The sequence below is a fragment of the Gadus chalcogrammus genome, chromosome 6 (genome assembly GCF_026213295.1).
Source record: "Gadus chalcogrammus isolate NIFS_2021 chromosome 6, NIFS_Gcha_1.0, whole genome shotgun sequence".
Classification (NCBI taxonomy): domain Eukaryota; kingdom Metazoa; phylum Chordata; class Actinopteri; order Gadiformes; family Gadidae; genus Gadus; species Gadus chalcogrammus.
In genome coordinates this window covers 13,714,643-13,738,305 of record NC_079417.1, presented here as the reverse complement: position 1 = coordinate 13,738,305, position 23,663 = coordinate 13,714,643, and the positions used below count along the sequence as shown (strand labels likewise).

The 23,663-nt window shown below is 42.9% G+C and overlaps 3 protein-coding genes across 3 annotated transcripts; all 3 read left to right on the top strand.

Moving 5' to 3' along the window:
- The first annotated feature begins 4,000 nt into the window (after nucleotides 1-4,000).
- On the top strand, nucleotides 4,001-10,066 carry nim1ka (NIM1 serine/threonine protein kinase a). The gene is made up of 6 exons (XM_056592866.1): nucleotides 4,001-4,459; nucleotides 5,071-5,489; nucleotides 5,639-5,751; nucleotides 7,041-7,162; nucleotides 7,679-7,825; nucleotides 8,110-10,066. The coding sequence occupies exons 2-6, from the start codon at nucleotides 5,131-5,133 to the stop codon at nucleotides 8,869-8,871; spliced, it is 1,503 nt and encodes a 500-aa protein (XP_056448841.1). The 5' UTR covers nucleotides 4,001-4,459; nucleotides 5,071-5,130; the 3' UTR covers nucleotides 8,872-10,066.
- Nucleotides 10,067-10,208: 142 nt separating this feature from the next.
- creb3l3l (cAMP responsive element binding protein 3-like 3 like) lies at nucleotides 10,209-16,458 on the top strand. The gene is made up of 10 exons (XM_056592865.1): nucleotides 10,209-10,334; nucleotides 11,138-11,285; nucleotides 11,408-11,816; nucleotides 12,564-12,673; nucleotides 13,764-13,856; nucleotides 14,212-14,318; nucleotides 14,700-14,768; nucleotides 14,862-14,946; nucleotides 15,314-15,407; nucleotides 15,984-16,458. Exons 2-10 carry the CDS (start codon nucleotides 11,148-11,150, stop codon nucleotides 16,409-16,411), a joined length of 1,533 nt encoding a protein of 510 aa, XP_056448840.1. The 5' UTR covers nucleotides 10,209-10,334; nucleotides 11,138-11,147; the 3' UTR covers nucleotides 16,412-16,458.
- Nucleotides 16,459-19,575: 3,117 nt separating this feature from the next.
- Nucleotides 19,576-21,648, top strand: gadd45ga (growth arrest and DNA-damage-inducible, gamma a). The gene is made up of 4 exons (XM_056592099.1): nucleotides 19,576-19,728; nucleotides 19,844-19,945; nucleotides 20,063-20,273; nucleotides 20,397-21,648. Exons 1-4 carry the CDS (start codon nucleotides 19,676-19,678, stop codon nucleotides 20,508-20,510), a joined length of 480 nt encoding a protein of 159 aa, XP_056448074.1. The 5' UTR covers nucleotides 19,576-19,675; the 3' UTR covers nucleotides 20,511-21,648.
- Nucleotides 21,649-23,663: the final 2,015 nt, after the last annotated feature.

The window sequence follows — 23,663 nt, the reverse complement described above, 5'->3', positions numbered from 1 at the left end:
CCAGCCCCTGCGATTGAGGATGGATTTAGTTTATTACAGTTGCCTAATTGGCTTTAACAGACTCACAAAAGACCAAACAAGGTAAGGGTTAAACATATATATAAATGTCATGTTTCATTAGATTTATTACGAGATATAATTACCAAAATACGCTATCCTACACCTACGGGAGTGGCCTGCTACTGAGATCTTCCCTGTTTCTAAAGTCACTGCACAGGAGAAAATTGGCAATCGTGTACCCGATGTGGGAGTTTATTTGGATAAGGGCTAGGCTCGGTGTACTTGGCTTGTGTGACATGCGCAACAAACCATTGACACCGATTTTCGGAGATGTCTCCAACAACACATCTCAAGTCAGTCGACGGGTGGCCCACCTTAACATCTGAGAACATAACATAATGCATTCGGGTCAATGGTCCATCGGGTGACACTGCGATGCGTATGTTGTCGGATTTACGTGTTTATAAGATTTGCTCCCGGGCCGGCGTGTTTACGATGGTGGTGTTGGTGGTGGTAGCTATGCATCACTTTGGACTGCCAGTATAGCAGGCCATCGGTTGGTAGCCAGGGAGACGCGCACTACACGCCACCAGAGATTAAGTAGTCGGTGAGTGCACTGTTTCTAGAGCCACAGTGAATGCAACATGCTTGAGCTCAGGAACATATGTGAGACTTCAGTCGATGACAAGCTGTATAGACAGTTCAACTTAACTTGCACATTTATATCACCGTACAAGAGCAACACCACAATATACTATTTCAACAAGGAATACATTTGCATCGTTCAACGGACATGGCAGTTTCCATTGTGTCCCACTTATCAAAGTAACATTTTGAATCGCCTCAAGTCTCTTTTACTCAGTTTCAGAGAGAGGGAGAGAGAGAGAGGGGAACCATAAGACATTTGATCTGCTTATTCATATTCATTTTGATATGGTTGCGATCAGATTACTTCCATGTTCACCATTAAGGATTTCACCCTTTTTATTTGAAACACATATTACTATAAGTAAGCCATGAGTTTTATTCATAAAATAACTCATATCTAATTGTTAGAAGAGCTTACCGTTGTGCTGAATACTGTATAATAAACTCTGTCGGTCTGCAGAATTCAATGAAGGGTCATTTTGGTAACATGGTGTTAATTATGTGGTAAAAAACACACGCACTCCTCTAACACACACACACGCCGCCATCGTTCTCCAGGGATTGTATATTGCTCAATGTGTGTTTTCAGAGGTGTCCCTCATTTGATGAGGCTCAGGGAACAGCCTGTATTATTATTACCCTAGGGAACGCTGTTAAAAGCAGCAGACCTATTGCTTGTTTTTCTTTCTAGAAAAAAATATATATTATCGGGATACAGGGGCATACGATTTTAGCATTCATTTTTGTATTACTTTCCTAGAATTTAGCCCATGCTTTTTTTGTGTGTTTGTAGGAATTCAGAGCAAAGGGATTTGGGGTGGGGATCTCTCTTTTTGGGATACGCGATTATTTCTCCAAAGATTCTGTCATTCTGTTCCCAAAGCCTGCACTCACTATTGTCCCAGGCTCTTTCACTGTCTGGCAATTTTATTCCACTCGACCAAGCGTCACAATTGACTCATTGAAGACCCTTTTTTTGCCGTGTGTGTGTGTGTGTGTGTGCGTGTGTGCGTGTGCGTGTGTGTGTGTGTGTGTGTGTGTGTGTGTGTGTGTGTGTGTGTGTGTGTGTGTGTGTGTGTGTGTGTGTGTGTGTGTGTGTGTGTGTGTGACGTGTGTGACGTGTGCATACATTGCGTGTGTGTGGGTATTGTGTATAATTCTCAGGAAGTAAGAGTGTGAAAATACTAATGCATTTATGAATTGTTAAAACTATGCATTTTGCCATGCAAACATATTTAGAGATTTATGATAAAATAATACACTTACAATTAGGAGACAGAAAAAAGAGGAGGTGCATTTAATACATTTGCATTTAACACTTTATTGTGTGCACTAATCTGTACCGATGCAGGCAAGTCTTAAGCCTAGCCCTAAAATGTACCCTTGTTTATAAACTAGTTTTTTTTTGTCAACTTTTTTTCTAAGCACGAGGGTTAGGGTGGCACAGATGAATGCTCACTATGAAATCTACACATTCGCTTTAACTAGTACTATAAGCTGCTGATGGTTCTTGAAAACTATCTGGAAAACACACACAAATCCATAACCAATCCTCACGTCTGGGGAGGAAAGGACAACCGGGCTCGGAAATTGCCCATCACCAAGCAACCAACTAGAGCCGTTGTCAAGTCAGGAAACCCTTAACACAATGCCTTCTGGTCAATTTACTGTTCTAGGCCTATTGCGGAGAAATGCATATGATTATTTCTATAAAGCCACTGTGTCCAGTTTTGCTGCCTTTTGAAAAGTAAACTAATATTAATGGTGACCAACGGTCTTTGTCTATGAAATAGCTTTTGTGCAAAAATAAATTCTTCTTTGTGTGTAACGAGCCAGTCAGAATGAACCGAATTGCCAGTATACAAATATTTCCCTACAGTTCCATGTAATGCAGGCCTAACAACATTGCATATCTGGCCTGTGAAGTGATCTGTCCAGCATTATCAGCACATGTGTTTCCGTTTTGGTGATTTATACGGTCACATGAAAGGTGGCAATGCAGGGCCTGTGTTGTTTTGTGGTGAAAACTGGAGGCCTCGCTTCTCTTCGCATGTCCTTTCAGCCTCCCTTAGATCAATGCTTAGTTATTCATGACAGCCAGCTACAGGAAGGTGTTTGAAGGCTATTTTCAAGAGTGGCCGGCCTCACAAAGAAGAAGCCACTTTGATTTTTAGCTACAACACTCCCAATAACCAAAACGGGTGAATTGGACAGCAGCTCTAAAACATGACTTATCTGCATTTTCCACCGCACCTCTGCACATATATCGGGTGTTTACCTAAAATGCTATCATTGATGTAAAACATTTAGCTATGCTAGATGCAACTAATAGCATTTGACACCAAATAGACATAAGTATAATGAATTAGTTTTCCATGGTTAATAATGAGTTATGGATTATTCAATAACCCCGGAACGTTGACCACAATCCATAGCTGCATACCCGCTGGCTTTTAATGGAGCACAAAGTCCATCTACTATGTGGCACTTTGGTTTTCAGATCTTTCAGGTCAAATCATCTTCCATCAACTTCTTCATGACTTATTTTCCTGAACATCATATTCTACAAACCAATCACATTGAAATATTGGATTGATGATTCACAATTCTCAGTACTCTGTACAGTATTAAAATAAAGTGCCCAACTATTAAAGTTACATGTTGCATGTTAAAATTAAAATGCTCTCCGTCACCATTTTCTCTTGCAATTATCCCCTCACAAATGCCCTTTACACCCATACCATGGACAAACAAACATCCACACCAATACCCATAATAGCTCAAAGAATTTATCATAAGGGATTGGCCCATCCTCACGTATTTGTTTGCATATATTCACATATAAAGAGAGGTAACGAGCCAGTTTATGTTGGCCCAAGAAGCAATGTGAGCATTGTACACACACACACACACACACACACACACACACACACACACACACACATGGAAAGTTACATGTGAGGACTTGCATGTGAAATCACTTACAGAGTATCAAGTATGGTGCAGGCTATACATTTAATTGCTAAAAAGAGCTGGTTTAGGTTGATCTGAACACCTTAATCCTTAATCCAGGTTGGCAATGTCTTGCTCTTCGGGTGTTTTGTGTCTTCCAAAAAGCAAGATATGCCATTTTTATTTATGAAGAGGACATTTAACAATATTTAATGACGTCAAAGTAGGAGGGAGCTTAAAATAAACATTTGCCGTTAAATAAGATACAAAGTGAGCACCAAAGCGATGTTGAGCGATTCTACTTAGCACACGTATTTTGTTCCTTTATCCCTTTACAGGGTGCCTCTCTGAATGGCCAATGGCTGTACAACCTCCAGCCCCCCCGGCCCCCACCCAGTCTATTAATACCCTGGAGACTCAATGACCTGCGGACCTGCGACGTGAGAGCTGGCAGACTACAACACTAATAAGAAGAACCGTCTCTTATTAACTCACACCCCAATGATGCCAGTCTGCTGCCTAGCCTTCCAGCGACCGTTACCAGGAGAAACGGATGCAACCACAAGAAGACTCCATGTTCAGACCTCAGATGATAAACTATGCTTGATTATAATTGTATTTTTTTTTACATTGTGGTTTAGCTATTATCTCCACAGTGTGACATCATAGCTCATTCAGCTGGAACTGGAGAAAGTAGAGGCTTGGCTGAGATATACGGATCCTTTTTGTTGGTCTGTCCTGCAACGCTTGCATGAAATGTGTGTCAAAATTCAAGAAAGGAGTGTATTCGCTGTCGTACTGGGCAGTTGCACGGGAGATCTGGAGAATGACCCTTAAGTGAGACCCGATGTGTGCAACGGTAAGACTCATTTTAAACAGTTCTGCAATGAGAAGGTGTTGCTTTATTCCATGTTTAACTGAAGGTTTATAATAATTTAGTCACGATTCATCATTTATTCACAGATCAACTGAAAGTTCATTATAATTGAGCTACTTTTAGTAAAAAACTTAAAACATTTTGGTTGGTTTTCACCAAACAAATGTTTTATTAGAAGTAGAATAATTGAAGAAACATTAGCTTTGCTTGTAATTTCTTTAGAATTTATAAACTAAATGCTATTTTATAAACTAAATCTTTATTTATTTTATTGAAACGGTTGCTTCAAAGTTTTCTTAACCTTTCTTTCAGGTTGTTTGCACAAAGATGCATAGGTGCATCATTACTAGTCGTGTTTTTTACCTCTTTTTTCTAGGATTATCAAACTCACCACTGAGACTCATTAATTGTGTTATGGATCAAAGTATACGTAAACACTAACTAAAGTGCCCCAACAATAAAAAGTTACAAAGAAGAAAAACATGGAAACTGAATCAAAAGTGTCTGGTGTACCGCTGTTCCGATGTTACCGGTTTCTTTTCCATCTGAATGAGAAGCTGACGCCTTCCTGCTCTCCCTATGTGTTTCCCCAGGTTTGAGCCAGCCCAGCGATGAGATAATCCCACACTTTGCATCTCGCCATCCTGCGCAGGATGACTGCCGTGTGTCCGGCCGAGAGCAGGCCAGATGGGTCCGCCACCGCTGCAGCAGCAGCAGCAGCGGCGGCGGCGGCGGCATCAGGGACATCGGGGACACCGGGTGCAGGATCGGCTGGCTCAGGGGCTGCGGAGCCCACCAAGGGGGGCCTCAGCTCGGCCTCGGGCCGCGCTGGGACCCTGGAGTCCATCAGCGGGTCCGCCGGGTGCTCGGTGGGCGGGAGCGGCGGCGTCCCGAGACCCACCCGCTGGAGCCGGCAGGACAGCTCGGACATCAACACGGACGACGAGGGGGCCACCCTGCGGCGGCTGACCCCCCTGGAGAGACTCAACCTGGACATGTGCCAGGATGAGAGGTAGGGGGGGGGCGCGGTCTTGAGCCAACTTTCAGGGTTATAAATGATCATTGGATGTTTATAGTTTTATTGGTCTGCACAAATTACAGTGTGGTTTATTATTGGTCTAAGATGATTATTTTGTGATTTATTGCTTAATGATTTGATAGGATTTTGCGGGAGCTTACTGTGGGCAGGAGAATCGGCTTCTACAAGGTGCGAGGGGAGATCGGCTCGGGGAACTTTTCCCATGTGAAGCTGGGAATTCACTCCCTCACAAAAGGTACGGCTGATTCTCTGTAAACACACATTTGTCGGAAATAAAAAGTACTGGTTTGTAATGATATACAATGGGTAATACAATAGGTTCTACAAATAGATCAGATATTAATTTAAAGATCTACACTCACCTTGTTGAATTATTACAATTCATCGTATTATCAATTTTTATTAAAATCCCTATACCTCCTAAATCTTAGATACAAGCTTAGCCTATGACATTTAGCATTTCTTTCACAGGGGTACAGTTCTAACAAGTGTGTCCCCATTTAGCAGCACTTAGATAAGACAGAACTGGTCTAGCCAAGTGGCTAAATCAGCCCCGTCAGGACTGACAGAACACAGGTTTCTGTTGAACGGATGGATTGATTAGAGATCTCCAGTTTCCCTGGCAACGTCTAAATTGCTGAAAGCCTCATCAAAAGCGTCTGCATGTGCTTGTTTCATGTGTGTGTGTGTGTGTGTGTGTGTGTGTGTGTGTGTGTGTGTGTGTGTGTGTGTGTGTGTGTGTGTGTGTGTGTGTGTGTGTGTGTGTGTGTGTGTGTGTGTGTGTGTGTGTGTGTGTTAATGCATTTGGATACCAAGACAATATGTGTTTTAATACATTCAGGAGCCACTCAGTGAGAGCTGTGGTCCCAGCCAAAGGAATGCTAATACCAGTCTAAATAATTAAATATATCAACACCATTTGTTGTACATAAGATCGCATGTATTGGGTGACTGAGGTCCTCCATTTATTTTCTTCAATATCAATCATTAAATATATAGATATCAGCTGTTTCAACTTGATATGTCATTTTGCTTTGACAAATACTGATTCAATTTAACATTAATGTGTAATTGGGTTGCAGTGTCAAGTTGTTATCCAGGCAACAAAATAGTCTGTAATTCCATTCTTTATTTAGCCACAGTCCTCTCAATTATTACAGTTCCACACTGCTCAAGCTCAAATACTATGCTTGTATTATGGCTAAAATCCAATAATTCCTCTTTGGTGAACATGCCAAAAACAATTTAAATGAAGTAAAGTAAACAGGAAAGTATACAATACAGTATACAGGAGGCATAACCTTATCCTAAAAGTACAGGAGTTTAAATAGACATCACACAACGCACGTTTCAAGTAGTCCATATTCAAAAAGAAGTGTTTTCTTTTCTTTCTTCTGAATTTTTAATTTCTTTCGCTTGATTTTCATGCCTTCTAATCGCTCCCCAGGAATGAAGTAAAATGGTCTACTGGCCTTACATGTTGAGTCTGTGATGACTAATCTCTCAACTTTTTCATTTCACTAGATAAAGTGGCTATTAAAATCCTGGACAAGACAAAGCTGGATCAGAAAACCCAGAGGCTTCTCTCCAGGGAGATCTCCAGCATGGAGAAACTGCACCATCCCAACATCATACGTCTATACGAGGTGAGTCCCACAGGCACTGCTGGAAGTGGCCCTGTATAATATCCCTGCCAAGTTTCCACTGCAACCCTGCCCTCAGCCAGGTCACTTTGTTGTTCTCATTCATGGTTCTCATGGTTGACTTGAAGTACTTGGACTTGAATTTCCACCTGTGGTTTAGGAAAATACTAATGGGATGTAATAGGGTAGCCATGAAAAGATACATTAATAATATAACATTATGACAAGAAAAACGATTTCCTAATGAAATCAATTCATAAAGGAAATTCCCCTAAAAAAATTGAATTTAAAGGACACACCCTATACAATGCATGAGTAGTATCACCCTTCTCTCTCACCCACCCTTACTCTACCTTCCTTCTTTCTCTTTGTCTGTTTGTCTTGCACAGACACAGGCATGAACCCTAATCTAAGAGCATATAAAAAGCCTGATCTGATCTCAAGGGCTTCCCTAATGACCCCTGCCTCCTCTCCTTCGGATGTTCTGGTCATTAAAGTTTCTCCTCCTTCCGTCTCCAGGTGGTGGAGACGTTGTCACGGTTACACCTGGTCATGGAGTATGCCGGGGGAGGGGAGCTCTACACCAAAATCACAATGGAAGGGAAACTCTCTGACATTGACAGCAAAATCGTCTTCTCCCAGATCCTCTCGGCTGTCAAGCACATGGTACGCAGCTACTTAACAATATAACACACACACACTTAACAAAATTACGTGTTATAATATTAAAAAATTAAACATTTGTTAATAAATATTCTACACTTAAAATGACTAGCTTCCCATATAGAGTTTGTCTACTGTATCATAGATGTAAGAGACTATTTTTTTAATGTATTTTTAACTGTAACATTTGCATTATGTAGTGGTTCCTTCCAAGCTTATCCCACACTAGGGGCAAAGTCGTTGGGCAAGCAAGCACATTTACTCTCATTGCCCTCTTCCCTTCACAGCACGACAACAACATAATCCACCGAGATCTGAAGGCAGAGAACGTCTTCTACACTTGCAGCACGTGTGTCAAAGTGGGCGACTTCGGCTTCAGCACGTTCAGCTCCCGCGACGAGACCCTCAACACGTTCTGCGGCTCGCCGCCGTACGCCGCCCCCGAGCTCTTCCGCGACGAGCACTACCTGGGGGTCTTCGTGGACATCTGGGCCCTGGGGGTGATGCTGTTCTTCATGGTGACGGGCACCATGCCCTTCAGGGCCGACACGGTGGCCAAGCTGAAGCGCTGCATCCTGGAGGGGGCCTACACGCTGCCCACCTGGGTGCCCGAGCCCTGCCAGCGGCTGCTCCGGGGCATCCTCCAGCCGCTGCCCTGCGAGCGCTGCGGAGTGGAGCAGATGATGGGCTGCGAGTGGCTGCTCCCGGTGGATTTCCCGCGCGCCATGGAGCCCTTCAAGCTGGACCCGTCCTATCTGGCCGAGGGCGCCGGGCCCTCGGAGCTGGAGGAGGAGGAGGCGGAGGTGCTGGGCGCTCTGGAGGCGCTGGGCATCACCTCGGAGCACATCCTGAACAACCAGGGCAAGGACTGCAGGAGCTCCATCACGGGGGCCTACAGGATCCTCCTGCACCGGGCGCACAAGCGCCGCGCCCTGGACAGCATGCCCGTGGTCACACACGTGGTGGAGCCCAGCGCCGGGGCGAAAAAGGAACGCCTCAAGGTCTACCGGGGCTTGAGGCACACCTCGAAACTGTGTGTGATTCTGTGACGAGCAGCTCTGCCTTTCACCTCGAGGTGTAAGGTAAATGTTTCAGATAATGATGGGTATTTATTGTCAGAGAGTAGGTTGCATTGATTGTTTTGGGGTTTCTTACGGGTGTAACTAAGTGCTTTTAGCTGAGGATTAGCCTGAGATCTGGTAGCTACAGCCAATCAGAGTTCAGCTTTAATCTACTATTGTATGAAATTAGTCTCTGAAAGAGGGTTTTTATAGTTGGATCCTTGCCGTCAGTTTTTTTTTGTGGGGATCTGCAACTGTACTGTAAAAAATAACAATGTTAATTGTTTTTTTCAAAATTAAGTTAGTTTATGTTGTACACCGCTGATATAACACATTTGTGGTCATGTAAATGACATAGACAGCCTTGATTCAGTCCTATAATCAATTATGCTATAACACCAGGAAAGCCTATAAAATACCGGTTTGTGGTTCTTTGGGATCAATCAAAACTCTATTATATGCAGGGTTGATAATTGATTGTGAGGCAAAGACGCGGCCACTCTGTTTAAGAATGAGTAATTGCACTGTTTATAGATACCCTTCTTTTTCTATAAATCTGGTTTGAAGTCACACAGGTTGGCTTTTATTCGTGTTTAAAGCATGGCATGAAATGGATTAAGTGCATTGTTTGAACAAATCTTGTTTAATCTATCTCTATGAGATATTCGCCGTAGATTTGTTATGTGTCCAAGGTAATCAATACTCGTCTTTGGAAAACTTGAATAAATCATTTGATATGATCAAACTTTAATTATTTTATCTGCTATTGACAGATAGTTGGATTGAGACATCTAGGGGGGATTTTTGTTATTGAAATCATGTGATAATGGTCTCATTGTGTGATGCCATATTTTAAACTCATGTTAAATAAATTATATTCTAATATTAAGTTGATTTAGTGGAATATCTGCCTTAAAGTGCCATCGGATTGCCATGTCAATGAAAACTCCTGCCGCTGAGTAAATCACATTGTCACATTAACAAACAAAACTCTCACTTCTATGATGCGCATATGATCAATCTGATGCAATCGTTTTGTCAAACAAATCATTGATTAGACACGGAAGAGATAGGGAGCTGATATGACAGCCAAAGGAAATGGATATCACGGTTAACTCAAGACTCAAACTTATATATAGGTTTTGCATATATGCATTCATGCATGCAAAGTATGTCTCCTGCAAAATCTTCCTCCTGTACATAATATGTACAGGATATCAACATTAAAGCAAATAACTACATTTCCCAGAAGGCTTTCATTTCCGCCCGCATTCGAGCCGTCTTTACAAGATTACGTCATTTTTGTCTTGTTGGAAGGGGATTTCACCCGGAAGAGGCTCGGCCCGAGACTACGGCGGAACCCACTCAGAGACCTGTCAGAACAGAAAAAAAATAATCTTAACGTTCAGGCACACGCACTCGCATGCTAGTTCTCCAAAGGTTATTAAAAGGTAAGGACATACTCAATTTGTTTGCTCCGTTTTGGTGTTGGAAAGCGACATTCACGCCCTCTTAACAATTCTTTAGAGATTCATGCTTGCGGATTTTAGCCTAAAAGCTAGTATTTGCTGGAATTGTGCAGTAAATATTTGAACAATAAAATCCGTTCAGCTTTAAAAGCCTGTCATTCGCTGTATTAATCGGTGTGCGATCTACTATTTGCTCAAAAATCGTCCCTCGGCAAATTACTCATTGTTCTAGCAAGGCCACTGTGGAAATACCCAACAGACGAGGTGCACACGCTGTTCATTTCATACATATTCGATATATTGTTCGATTGAGATCGAAAACTGTCGTTTGGATTTGTTATTTTGCCATCCACACATTTTGTTTTTGTTTTTTATCGTTGATGTCCACCGAAATCATTTGTGGGCGTGCCCTGCCAATCTTGAGACGATCATGAAATAGGCTATGATGCAACCTCAGGATGTTTACATGCCTGCTCAGTAGACGTGTCAATAGGATTTCCTCATTCCCCTTAAAACTGTCAAAGCATAACCACCATAAGTTTACAAATAAAATAAAAACTGCTTACACTGAAATGAAGGAGGTCAGTGTTTTGTAATAGAGACAATATTTACTTGATTAACTTCTACTAACATAACCATTTTTAAAGTTATGCTTCTTCATTATCTCTGCTTGTAAATTTGAGTTCAGAGATGATGAGGTGCAAAATCAATCCAATTTCAACCACTATAACAAACCACACCAAACCAACCACCAATTTTCACTACATGTGTGCTGTACGTTCCAGTATTCCCAACATGTCTGCAAGCGCAGACCTCCAAGATATAGACGGAGCCGAGCTGCTCGGGCTCCTCTTCCAAGACGACGACGGCATCACTGGCCCTTTCTTCCCCGATGGGAAAGAACTAATCGAAGACTGGCTCTCTGTGCAGGAGGTAAGCCCTCACCATAGCGTTGAGGCCTAACTGAAATACAGAAAAACAGTGCAGGATTTTCTGGAGGAGTGAGGTCAACGTCAGCCTTTGTGAATCAGTTTCCCCGCTCCCTTCCATCTCAGATGCTGACAGACATGGACACTGAGGATTTCCTTTCCAGCCTGCTGGAGGGAAACAACCCCATGCCCACCGCTCTCGGCCCGTCCCACTCCCCCCAGGGAAGTGACAGCGGCATCTCTGACGACAGCAGCACCATCGGTTGTGGCAACGGGATGGGAAACAACCTTCTGACGTGCCCTAGCCCACAGGACAGCGACGGAGACCCCGTGCCCAGTCCCAGTTACTCCCAGCCCAGCCCTGTGTACTCTGACAGCACCCTGCCACCTCCAGAGAACCAGGTGGAGAACCCAGAGTCCCTGACCGTGCACACGGATCACTGCTACTCCCTTGCTCAAGGCAGCGAGGGGGATCTGGATGCCCTGCAGAGCGTGAGGGCAGAGAAGCCAGACATGGATGTTTTCATTGATTTGGGTGTGTACCACGTCACTGATGATGGATACTTCCTCCGCTATTTCTTACATGCTGCTGCAGCAAGTGACAGATTCTGCATCACACTCAGATTCCACAATTCTAAGTGTCTCTTTTTTACTTAAATTTCTAAGGTTATACACAGTTCCACATTAGTTTGGGGACTTTTAAAGCAGCATTAATTTAATTTGTAGTGGTCCTAGTACCTAGGGTTTAACTGGATCTTTATACACTAAACACATCTGGTAAACAAGCTCGGCACATGACACCTACATTTACATTTAGGGCATTTAGCAGACGCTTTTATCCAAAGCGACTTACATTTCCAGAAAGTACATATTCATAAGAAAGTGAAAGAATAAATTACTGTGGTTGCAGTAAGGATGTTCATAGGACACTTGCTGCATCATTCAATATCCTTATTCCAGGGTATTTGTTATTATGTACTATTATGTACAACTCAGCAAAAACAGAGTTCACCACTGTTTGAATTCCAAAAAATGTAGCATATAGCAACAAGCTTTGTTATTTGCCTTTGGTTTAGGAGAGCTACGAGTGTCACGGCTGGGCAAAGTAAACAATAACTAACATTCAGCATCCTAACCAAAAAGTTAAAATACCATAGGAGTTCCTGGTGGCTGAAGTGTAGTGTTTTACATAATTTGTTATATGTTTGTATTTCAAAAGCTTTCTGTTAGACAGATTAACAAAAGTGGTAATTATTTTCTGAATGCTTCTTTGTTTTATCAGATGACTTTGAGGGAGAGGCTATGGATCAGGACTTGACAGATGAACTGCCGTATACCCTGTCCATGGAGGACTCACCCCTTGATTCAACTGGGTTTGACCAGGACGACGAGGTTGGTTATACTCACTCAACACCATTTAACAATGAACATTTGATGGCCCTTTTATTTGTTCTTATCTTAATCCGAATCTTAACAAAAATTATGCATTGTGCATCCCTTTGTCTCAAACCTCTCTTTGATTAAACCAACTACGGTAATGCATGGCCATGAGATAATGTACGATTTTTGTGCCACCTAGTGGACACTAGAAGTGTTGAAACGAATTTCTAGAGTCTTATGTATATGGAATAGTAAAATATGAATATAAGTCGAATGCTGTTATTACTATTCAAACATGTTTTCTTTTATTTTGTATAAATTTGTGGGCTAAAGTAAGCAAATCTCGGCCTTCTCTCCTTGGCCAACCGCCTGATTAACAATAAAGTTTTCACACACATCAACCCACGTGTATTTGCAGCATTTTCCTATAATAATCGATCCGATGAAAAGACAGATGGTATACTCAACCTATACAGCCTAGTGACAAGCCTATGCTCCCTACGTTCACCAAAATATCCTATGTATTTAGAGGATTCAATAAACAAGAGTTTTACTTTCGAATTCAAGTGTAAAATAGTGTAAATAATGGCTGTGCATCCTTTAATGCCTGCATATTCTGGAGAACTTGATTTTTTATGTTGTTTTCCTGTTCAATAACTGTTGCGACACAACTGCACAACTTCATATTATCAAAAGCATCCTTTATTCACGTACCACAGTGCAATAATAAACATTGGCTCGCGGCTAATTATATTAACACTGTCGAGAGGCGCCGTTAATATAGAATAACTTTGACCCTAATAGTATTATTTACTAAGGAAAAGTTATTAGTCGAAGGACCTCAAGTGGACAGAACGTTTAACAACCACATGCTGATGGTGGCATTAGTAATGAATAAGCCAGTGTATACACTGTAAAGGCACATAGTAAATATTAATAATAGACTCAATTTGAACATTCAGAATGTGAGTATTATTTGAATATTAAAAATAATAATAAATATAAGGAATGAAATTACAATGGTATTGAAGAGGAGGATTGACAGCTCTGGTGGACACTGTGTATCCTGCTTTATGTTAATACTGTTTTCTGTTTCCCCTAGTTTCAGTTCAAGGACATTGTGCTCACTGAAGAGGAGAAACGGCTGTTGGCAAAAGAGGGGGCGACCATTCCCTCACATATGCCTCTCACAAAGGTAATCAACTCGGCTCCTCGATAGAGATTATCAGTCGTTGCTACCCTAAGATACTTAAGTTACTTTAAGATGATTCAGGTCGCGAAAGCACTTTGATCTTCTTAAAAGAACAACATTAGCTATTGGCACGCATTAGAATGGGTCTATAATTCTGGTTTTACTTCTCTTCCGCTCACCATAACAATGCAGTTAGTATCTCCATAGCCCAGTAGTGAAACGGGTGTGTGTGTGTGTGTGTGTGTGTGTGTGTGTGTGTGTGTGTGTGTGTGTGTGTGTGTGTGTGTGTGTGTGTGTGTGTGTGTGTGTGTGTGTGTGTGTGTGTGTGTGTGTGTGTGTGTGTGTGTGTGTCTCTCAGGCAGAGGAAAGGACTTTGAAGAGGGTGAGGAGGAAGATCCGTAACAAGCAGTCTGCTCAGGAGAGCCGCAAGAAGAAGAAGGTCTACGTTGACGGCCTTGAGAACAGGTAAAGAGGTGTTCTGTCTAGCCGGGTCGCTCGGTGTGTGGTGTTATCATTGGCAGCTTTCAGGGGGTTAGATTTCTAACAGTATCAGACAATGCTAAGAAATGATGAGAGGCTTTGGATTAAACTAGGAAATACAAAATGGCAGTTATTCAATCAGATAAAATAATGGGAACCCTTGTTCTCATTACTATCATTTTTTTTTAACAAAAACTTAAGCTGGCATTATTATTTTTTTTATAATTCCTAAAGATAAACCTGTAAAAACAAACCATCCTGCAAGGTCGATAGGTTCTTTGCATCTAGAATTGAAAGAACTAAACGATGCCTGTTAGAGAAGAAAGTGACATGTTAACTGACTGTTCTGTCTTTGCCTAACTACAGAGTGGCCGTCTGCACAGCACACAATCTGGAGCTCCAGAAGAAGGTCCACCTGCTGCAGAAACAAAACATGTAAGAGGCCCACACATCTGTCCTTGACCCAGTCGTTACATGGTGAATCCTTCATTACCAACAGTGAACCTCACCTTTTGCTCCTGATGGCAGATCGCTGATAGAGCAGCTGAAGAAGCTGCAGGGTATCATGAAGCTGTCCACCATGAAGACCAGCACCACAAGCACGTGTATAATGGTAAGGGAGGGGGATATTAATACCGGTAATGAATATATATATATTAACATAGGTTATTTAACCTGGACTTTCTCCTGCGTGTCTCTTCTCTACACTTCAGACAGTAGCTTTCAAATTTGGATATATATTTTTCACAAATAAATTAGAGTATCTTTTTTTGTTTTGATTTGTCCTTCGGACATAGTTAACAAAGAAAAACATCACAGCCGAAAAGCTACAGATAAAAAGAAAAAAATATCATTTTGCCCAAGGGGGATGGCTACTGCACACATTTATTGCTGCACGCTTTGATTTTGGAGTTATGGATTTCGTTAAGGAGATTCCCACCAACTTGTTGGTCTTATCGCTTGTTTCTCATGCTCCTCAGGTATTTGTGCTCTCCTTCTGCCTCATCATCTTTCCCTCTGTCAATCCGTTCGGTGGCCGCACAGGACAGAAAGAGCTTTACACACCCTCCTCTGGTAAGAGTTTATTTTTTTTTCTTTATGTGTAATACTATGTAACATAGGATGTAGAAAGTCAAATAGTCAATAATCTTAGACTTAGACTAGACTTAGACTTGGCTTTATTGATCCTTTTGGGATGACTCCCTCAAGGAAATTGAATTAATCTGTTGTCCTCGAGGAGGAAACATTTTTTAAACACGGATCATAGACGCAGTACACAAGACGTGACCACACACAGGAAGACACTGAACACTAGACACGCCAGAGCTCTTGGGTTGATTCATTTTATTATTTTATCAATAGGGATTATTGAATGCAATGATGGCAGAATGGGAAGGGACTAAGGCCCAATCCCATTTCTACCCCTTCCCCTTCCCCTTCCCCTTCCCCTTCCCCTTCCCCTTACCCTTACCCTTACCCTTCCCCTTACCCCTTCATAATAAGTGGGAGGGGGAAGGGGAAGGGGTAAGGTGTAGAACTGGGATTTGGCCTAAATCTTTGCAGGAAAAGGGCCCCTGAGTCTCCTACTGTAACTGTGAGCTGACCTGTCTCCTCTCTACCCTCCTCTCCCCGTCGCTGCTCCTCCTGCAGTCATGTCCAGGACCCTCCGCTCCCTGCCGGCCGACGTCGCCGACCCCGCCAGCTACGAGGTGGAGCAGGACGAGGAGGAGGCGCAGCTCCTCCTCATGCCGGCAGCGGAGGTGGATAACGCCAAGGCCATCTTCGCCGGCGGTCAGAAGAACCACACGCCCGACTACCAGCGGGTGGAGCGCTCCGAGTCGGAGGCGGGCGTCAACAGCAACTCCTCCGCCGACTTCCCGGAGAACGCCCAGTCGGCCGCGGACTCCGCGGCCGGCGCCAGCGGGGCCGGCGGCGGAACGGGGGGCTTACCGGACGGCGCGGTCGACGGGGCGGTGGCGTCCGCCGGTGCGTACGACGTGGCGGGCTCCAAGGAGGGCTGGATGGAGCGGAACCCCACCACGGTGATACTGCAGCAGCACCGGTCGGATGAGATGTGAGCGTGGAAGACGCCAGTGTGGAATATACCCTGATGTTGGCGGGCTTGGTGGGGTGGGGGGTGGGGGTGGGGGGGGGGGGGGTCGGGGCAGACAGGCCAGTGTATGGTAGGCTAAGGGGTTAACATTATTCTAAGCTTCTCTCTCTCCCCGTTTTCTGCCCTCCACGGCGCCTTGTTGGTCGATAGTACTACTGTTCATCCGCAAGCACTTTGTTCCAATTTCAGATTCCCAGTAATGTAAGGGGGCCATGAGATTCAATGTATTAGCCATTCTTAAGTTCTCGATAAGGAGTAGGCCATTGCAGAGATTGTATTCAGGGTCTGTGTGCTTTAAAATTATCTTAAAATTACATTCGGGAAAATTGAGTAGCACGTTACTCTAAAGGGAAGTGATTGCAGTGTGTTCTAAAATCATCATCTCTAAGGTGGCATTTGATTCACTTTTGCAGGGCTGTTACTAGTAAATGTGTGCTGCGCCCATTCTAAAGAATTTAAGCCAATCATCGTATTGTTTGCACAGTTGGAACAAGTCATTAGAACATAGGCAGCTTTATTCTCATGAAGCTTGATTAGAGCGGTTTTACCACCGCTGTACTGCTTTAGCCATTGCAGGACATTTGGCCATTTAGTAAATAGTGTACATTGTTTCTCTGAGTTTCCCTTGTAACAAGGGATTTCATGCGTATGTGTATGTGTATATATTTTTATGTTTAGCTTATTTTATGTTCTACAGTAGGTCGAAGAATGAAGTGTGTTTTTAGAAGTAAACAAAACAAACAGGACAAACTGAAGTACTCTGGGCCATTGTTACCTGATGGTTTTATAACTTTTAAGAACCGCTGGGGATATGGTACTATGGATTTGGCACGAAATAAAGGGGTTGAATATATCTTCCCTGTGAACACTGTCAATGTGGTGATTGCATACTCAGAAATGTAATGACCTGTTTTGTCAGCGATGCATTTTGGTATCTTTTATTTTTATTTTTATTTTTACCCAACATTGATCAATGGAATCTTAATATATTTTAAAAGTTTTTTACAGTACTGTAAGTTTAAAATCTTAATGTTAATCATGTCAAAACAAGGCAATGATATTTGCCACTGTCCATATATATGGGTTGTATATAAGGTTGAATGAGTGTAGTCATTTCATACATAGAAACTCTTTCTGTATGTAAAATACATGTCACTGAATATGTATGATAATAATATTAATAATAATAATAAATCATTTTATACATCAGGATTATTTTCATCATTCATTATTTCAGGGGCATAATAGCATACATCTCCTGTTGCAGCTAGAGGGGTAGGCTACATGCTTTCACACCTGAAACATAAGCTGCTTGTCAACACATTTCCTCCTATAGGCTTCTATATACGTTTATTACTTACTGCCTCCCGTAGTTTCAAGATTGTATCATTATATCTCAATTGCTTATCTCACAATATCTCGAAAACAAAATATCCATCTTCTAGGATTTGTCTGTTTTGTAGGATTCATTGCACTGTTTTGTCATGCACGCCTCTTCTTAATACACATGGTTTCTAGTTTATTGCTTGTTTATTTGTGTACATGGATGCGATTCTAGCTTATACAATATGCCTATGCCTTATATGGTATATAGTTGGTTTATTGTTAAATACAAATATCCATGAGTCATTGTGAGTCATGATCACGCCTCAATAAGGATGAGTCATGATCATGCGCCGCTGCGATTTATGCCCCGTGTTGTTTAGGCCGGTAAGAGCTAGTCACTCCCCATGCTCACCGCCAGGTGGCAGAGCAGGCTCAATTGTAAAGCCCAACTCCGTCATCAATAATCACTGCTACTGATACACTACTGATAGAAGATACGGGCGTCACCGCAGCTCTTACTAGCGCTGTCCTTCAAATCTAATAACAACCGACTGCACTCATCTAGGCTATTGATTTCATTTTTTTTTAACATTTGTCATCTAAATGCTTTCAAATTAGGCTACTTCTAAAATACGGCAGCTGCTGTTCACATATCTTAAAACGTTAATGTATTTGCAGTAAAAAATAACAACACCTGTTTTACAAACATGCAACCCCGATTAGAGTTACTATTTGGCCGGAGCCCGACACGTGCCGCTGTCCAGGAGGGTCGCATCTGTCTAGCATCTGCCGTAACTCCACTATGGATTTAGGCGATAAGAAGTGTGTCACACACACACACACACACACACACACACACACACACACACACACACACACACACACACACACACACACACACACACACACACACACACACACACACACACACAATCCACCTATCCATGAAAGAACCAGGAGCAGGTGGGGCGCCAGAGCCTATTATTTTAACACAGGGTCGCCGTTGTCCTAGCAATGGATTGCCACGCGCCGATGAAAGACTGGCAATTATGATCCCTTCTATTCGGTGGCGTTTGCCGTTTACCCATGTCACAAAACGTTTTTTTTTAGACTAGCAGAATATTGTCTCAGAGTAAAGAGTAGGCATGCGACCTGCCGAACTAGGCTATTAAAAGCATCATGCTACTAAAATAAATAGACATAGACTGCAGGAGGTGGCATCAGCACAACATGTTTGGGACGATCTGGAATTTGTAATAAGTGTCTTGCACCTAAAATAGCCTTAAACTGTAACAATCTAAATTAATTAAGACTTAAAATAGTGTGACAGGGTATACGGGTTACACCAATTATTTCCCCCCGCTTTGATATGCGATGGTGGTTTAATTCGTGCCTTGTTTTATATTTGTCCTATGGCACTGCACAGTTGGTGCATAACAATTATGCAACCCACAACATTCAAAACAAGCAGTTCTTCAAGAACAAACTGAATTCGACTAATGCCAGCCACTCACTCATTTGAGTGGACAGTTTCACCTGTAATGCAACACTCGCTCGATAGATACCAGAATCTCTTAAGGGGGGCTGAGGGTGTTTTCTACTTAGTTTTGTGATGTTGAAAAGGAAAGGGGGAATTCTTCATTATAGAACTAATCCCGCCCCACGTGGGGTTGTCAACAATCGTAACAGCCCAGGGACTTTGCTTTCGTCACCCTGGCTGCTCTCTGCCAATGGTAGACGCGGGGAGTGGAAAACCCCGCCTCTTGCCGAGAAACTACGCTGCCCTGCTATAAAGCCAACTGATAGTCGCTTTCAGAGCACACTCAAAGCAAGATCGTTTTCAGAGACCGTTGTGACCTTTTTTCTAACCGTTGCAAAACCCGATCGTATTTGGATTACAATTATGACTCTGGAAGAGGTACGCGGACAAGAGACCACCATGGAAATAGTTGACAGGTAAATACTACATTTACTAATACGTTATACTAATGAACAGCCTAACATACGTTTTCTGAATTGTGTAGTTCAATAATGTTTTCATGACTTTAACGAACTGTATTTTTCTTGTCAGGGTGCAAAGTGCAGGCACATCTTTGGAAGACCTGCTGGTAGCTGCAAAGAAGCAGGATTACCTGACCGTTGGCGTCTACGAATCCGCAAAAATTATGAATGTGTAAGTAGCCTACAACTATTTGATCGTAATTGCTAGTGATTTCAATTTTTTTTTTTTTTGCTATTAGTACACAGATTAAGTTATTCTAACCGGGTTATTTTTTATTCGTTTTAACAGTGACCCAGACAGCGTGGCATTCTGTGTTCTTGCCACCGATGAGGAGTACGAGTGCGACATCGCTCTCCAGATCCACTTCACGCTCATCCAGGCATTCTGCTTCGACAACGACATCAACGTGGTGCGCGTCAACGATATTGAGCGCCTCGCGGATCTCGTGGGCACTGACGCCACCGGCGAGCCCAAGGACGCGCATTGCATTCTTGTCACGGTACGTCCTGTGTTTCATTGAGCCGTTGCGCCATCCGTTTCTGCTGTTGAGTTGTACTTGCCTGCGCGTGCTTTTTTTTAAGCCCGATGCCTAACCATGTGATTTCTCTTTCTCTTTATGCAGAGCCCCAGTGCAAACCCATGGAAAGACCCTTCCCTGGACAAGCTCAGCCTCTTCTGTGAAGAGAGACGCAGCATGTACGACTGGGTGCCCACCATCACTCTCCCAGAGCGCTGAAGAACCGAGACATCGCCCACGCTTCACACGATGAAGAGGAAGATGACGACGAAGAGAACGTAAAGGAGCTGAGTCTCGCCTACTGGGAGGGTTCACAATTGCTTGTGCCCACCCCAACCCTTGCTTGGATTAGAAAGCTGTGGCTCTCTATAGCACCCTGGCTGCACCCAGTGCATTGTGGGTCAGCGCGTTCGGTTTGGATTTACCCATGGGAGGATGGGTATGAAGTTCTGGGGAGTCACCAAACGTGGACTTGGATCAGGTGTGATGCCGCCCAGGACTTCAGGAGCTGTTGGACACTGAGGAGGGGCCCGATGGGCTGTGCCTGTAGAACAAGCAGAAGGAGAACGTGAAGCCGATGGGGGTCTGACGTGTCCCAACACCTCAAGGGGGGGGGGGACACTCGGAACAGAGCCGCTGACGGAAGGAGGATGTCAGAAATGGACAGTAGGAAGTAAAGGATCTTTATTGGAACTGTGCCTGTAGACAGTACGATGACATGTTGGTCGCACCTCCAAAGGAGGTGCTCCGAAGACGAAAGTGTGGACTTTTATTTATTTTTGAAAAAAACATTGCACCAATCGCAAAGCAATTTTGCAATGACAAGGAACTTTATGCGCGTGCCTGCAAATCATGATTTGAGTTGCTGTTCCTGTCTCTGGACTTGACAAGCACCATCTTTTCTTGGACTATGATTTCAATTTTTGATATGATGCAAACTCAATGATTTCATGCAACATAATTGTATACATTATTGTTATATTTTCTCAATAAACGCTTGTAAAAGTTAATTTCACTGTTGTCAGAACACTTTATTTGCACTGTGCACATGCCACTGGGCTGTTTGTTTACAAGAAGCAGGGGTGTTATCCGAGAAAACCAAACCAGGAAACGCTTTCTTGAATGTCTGCACCTCCACTGAGCCTGCGTGGCATCAACGCTTCAACAGGAAGCCTTGCAGAGCAGAGAGTAGGAGGAGGTGGAAGGTTGACCATGTGGGTGCAAGATAGTGAGTGGTAGTGAGTATGCAGGCCCAGGAGAGAGAAAGGAACAGGGCGGGTTTATCGGCAGTAGAGTGACCAAAAAGTGAGCCGTGACGTCTGCTCTTTCTTTCCAAGCATTGACCTTTTTGCAACTCATACACCAGCTGCCTTATGTGACAGCTTGAACATTCGCCAGAGCCAGGGTCGGGTGCTAGGGACTGTATGGGCTCTAGCCAGAGAGAGAGAGAGAGAGAGAGAGAGCTCTCCTTTGTTTTGAGTGCACAGCTTCTGCAGTGTCAGTGTGGCGCTGGTGGGCTCTGCGTTGATGCGGGGGTGTTTAGGGGGTGGTTGGTTGTAGTTCAGTGCATCCAAGTGGAAAAGGGAGTTTGTGTTCGCTTCGGATATAATGGCCGACTTGTACACTGCTCCAGAGTGCTAAGCGTATAATTTATAAGCTGATCTAACTTATTTTGTTTGAGGAAATAATGATTGGTTTTGCATGCTTGATATCAATGTCTACACGTAATATGTTCAGCTGAAGAAATGTGAACAAATCTTATTTTGCACGCTTTGGACAGAGAAACCGTTGAATGTAAGCAACAAAGAAATCAAGCTGTTCCTTTCAAAAGCACATCACGAACACAAGCACTTGTGCAAAGTTTTAAATATTTTAATAGGAATTCAACATGGGGATATTGGTGTGATGGGAAACAAATTGTTTCCATGTTGATTAAGAAGAAACAACCCTGTTTCTCAGCAATGGCTCAGGCTCTTCACAGTAAACCACTGGTCACCCACACACACAATTGCACACACACACACACACACACACACACACACACACACGCACACACGCATGCACGCACACACGCACGCACGCACGCACGCACGCACGCACGCACGCACGCACGCACGCACGCACGCACGCACACACACACACACACACACACACACACAGACACACACATGCACACCTACTTATAACTATGCAGCAGATCATTTCTTTCTCAGAATATCCCATGATCACAGGAACTGGTATCTAGGGACTTCCCTTTTCAAGTACTTGTATGAAAAGGAATACAGATAGTTCAATTCCTTAAATGCATACTATAGGATCACGACATGATGGTATTGAAGGCTTACGTAAGTATTTTTGTGACCTGTAGGGTTGTAGGAAAGTACTCATTCCCATTATTTAAAAACCGAAAGTATCTGCACAAAAGTAATCTGTCTTTCAATTTTCAACTTGAGTTGTTTGAATACTAGCCGTTAAAAATCCTTTGAACAAACAAAGAAACCAAAAAAGAAACCACCTTCGCCCTAGAGCATAGTTATGCTTAGTGTCTGATTCAACAATACATTTGCATAACCTCTCAATTGCCCTGAAGCCACTCAATGCATTGATCCTGTCAGCAGAACTCCTAACATGCTCCATGTATTGACCAATGACAACACTCTAGTTAGAAGGACATAAACAACAGCCTTAGAAAGACAGAGCTCTGCAGTTAGTGATACCACTGATTACCAGGGAAAGCCGATATGCTGATTAATTAATCAAAGCCTGATGTCGGCCTGCTTAAGAGGTGCGAATGAAACTGTTGATGGAGACAAAAGTATTATATTTATATTTTGAGTACAGTTGAGCAAAGGTCACATGGGAAAGTTTCTTAGCTGGCATAGGATTTGTGAATTGATTAATGATGTCACCTACGAGAATACAAGTCAATAGCTGCCCAGTTTCATTTTGGACCATGTGGAATCTTAACCACAATAGCAATAGCAACATTGAACCAGCTTGACCAAAATCTCAGTCATGCTAAGATTAAAGCTCTTATAGTTTGAATCTTACATACTTGCGGTTGAATAGTTGATGGTGTGCCTAAGGTAATCAAAATCACAACCGCACTCTATCAGGTAGTCTTTGTTTTGGTTTCATCCTTGAGACAAATAGGTGAGATTATCAACAGAGCTGTAAATCTCTCAATAGTAATACATTATTTTCGAAGGCCAAATATTACAGTTTTTCTCAGTCGTTTTGGTTCATTTCTCAGATCAGAATTGAAATTCTCAAAACTACCTGTTCAATCTTCACATCAGTGTGTCACTTGTGCACATGAAAAAAACAGTTTCTCATTTATTTGAACACGTTGCAAATGCTTTGGTACATCCA

Coding starts and splice junctions, on each gene's coding strand:
- gadd45ga (XM_056592099.1), top strand. CDS start 19,676: ATGACTCTGGAAGAGGTACGCGGACAAGAGACCACCATGGAAATAGTT. Junction 19,729..19,843: donor ACCATGGAAATAGTTGACAG/GTAAATACTACA, acceptor TTTTCTTGTCAG/GGTGCAAAGTGCAGGCACAT. Junction 20,274..20,396: donor CGCATTGCATTCTTGTCACG/GTACGTCCTGTG, acceptor CTCTTTATGCAG/AGCCCCAGTGCAAACCCATG.
- nim1ka (XM_056592866.1), top strand. CDS start 5,131: ATGACTGCCGTGTGTCCGGCCGAGAGCAGGCCAGATGGGTCCGCCACC. Junction 5,490..5,638: donor GACATGTGCCAGGATGAGAG/GTAGGGGGGGGG, acceptor ATGATTTGATAG/GATTTTGCGGGAGCTTACTG. Junction 5,752..7,040: donor AATTCACTCCCTCACAAAAG/GTACGGCTGATT, acceptor TCATTTCACTAG/ATAAAGTGGCTATTAAAATC.
- creb3l3l (XM_056592865.1), top strand. CDS start 11,148: ATGTCTGCAAGCGCAGACCTCCAAGATATAGACGGAGCCGAGCTGCTC. Junction 11,286..11,407: donor ACTGGCTCTCTGTGCAGGAG/GTAAGCCCTCAC, acceptor CTTCCATCTCAG/ATGCTGACAGACATGGACAC. Junction 14,769..14,861: donor CTGCTGCAGAAACAAAACAT/GTAAGAGGCCCA, acceptor TCCTGATGGCAG/ATCGCTGATAGAGCAGCTGA.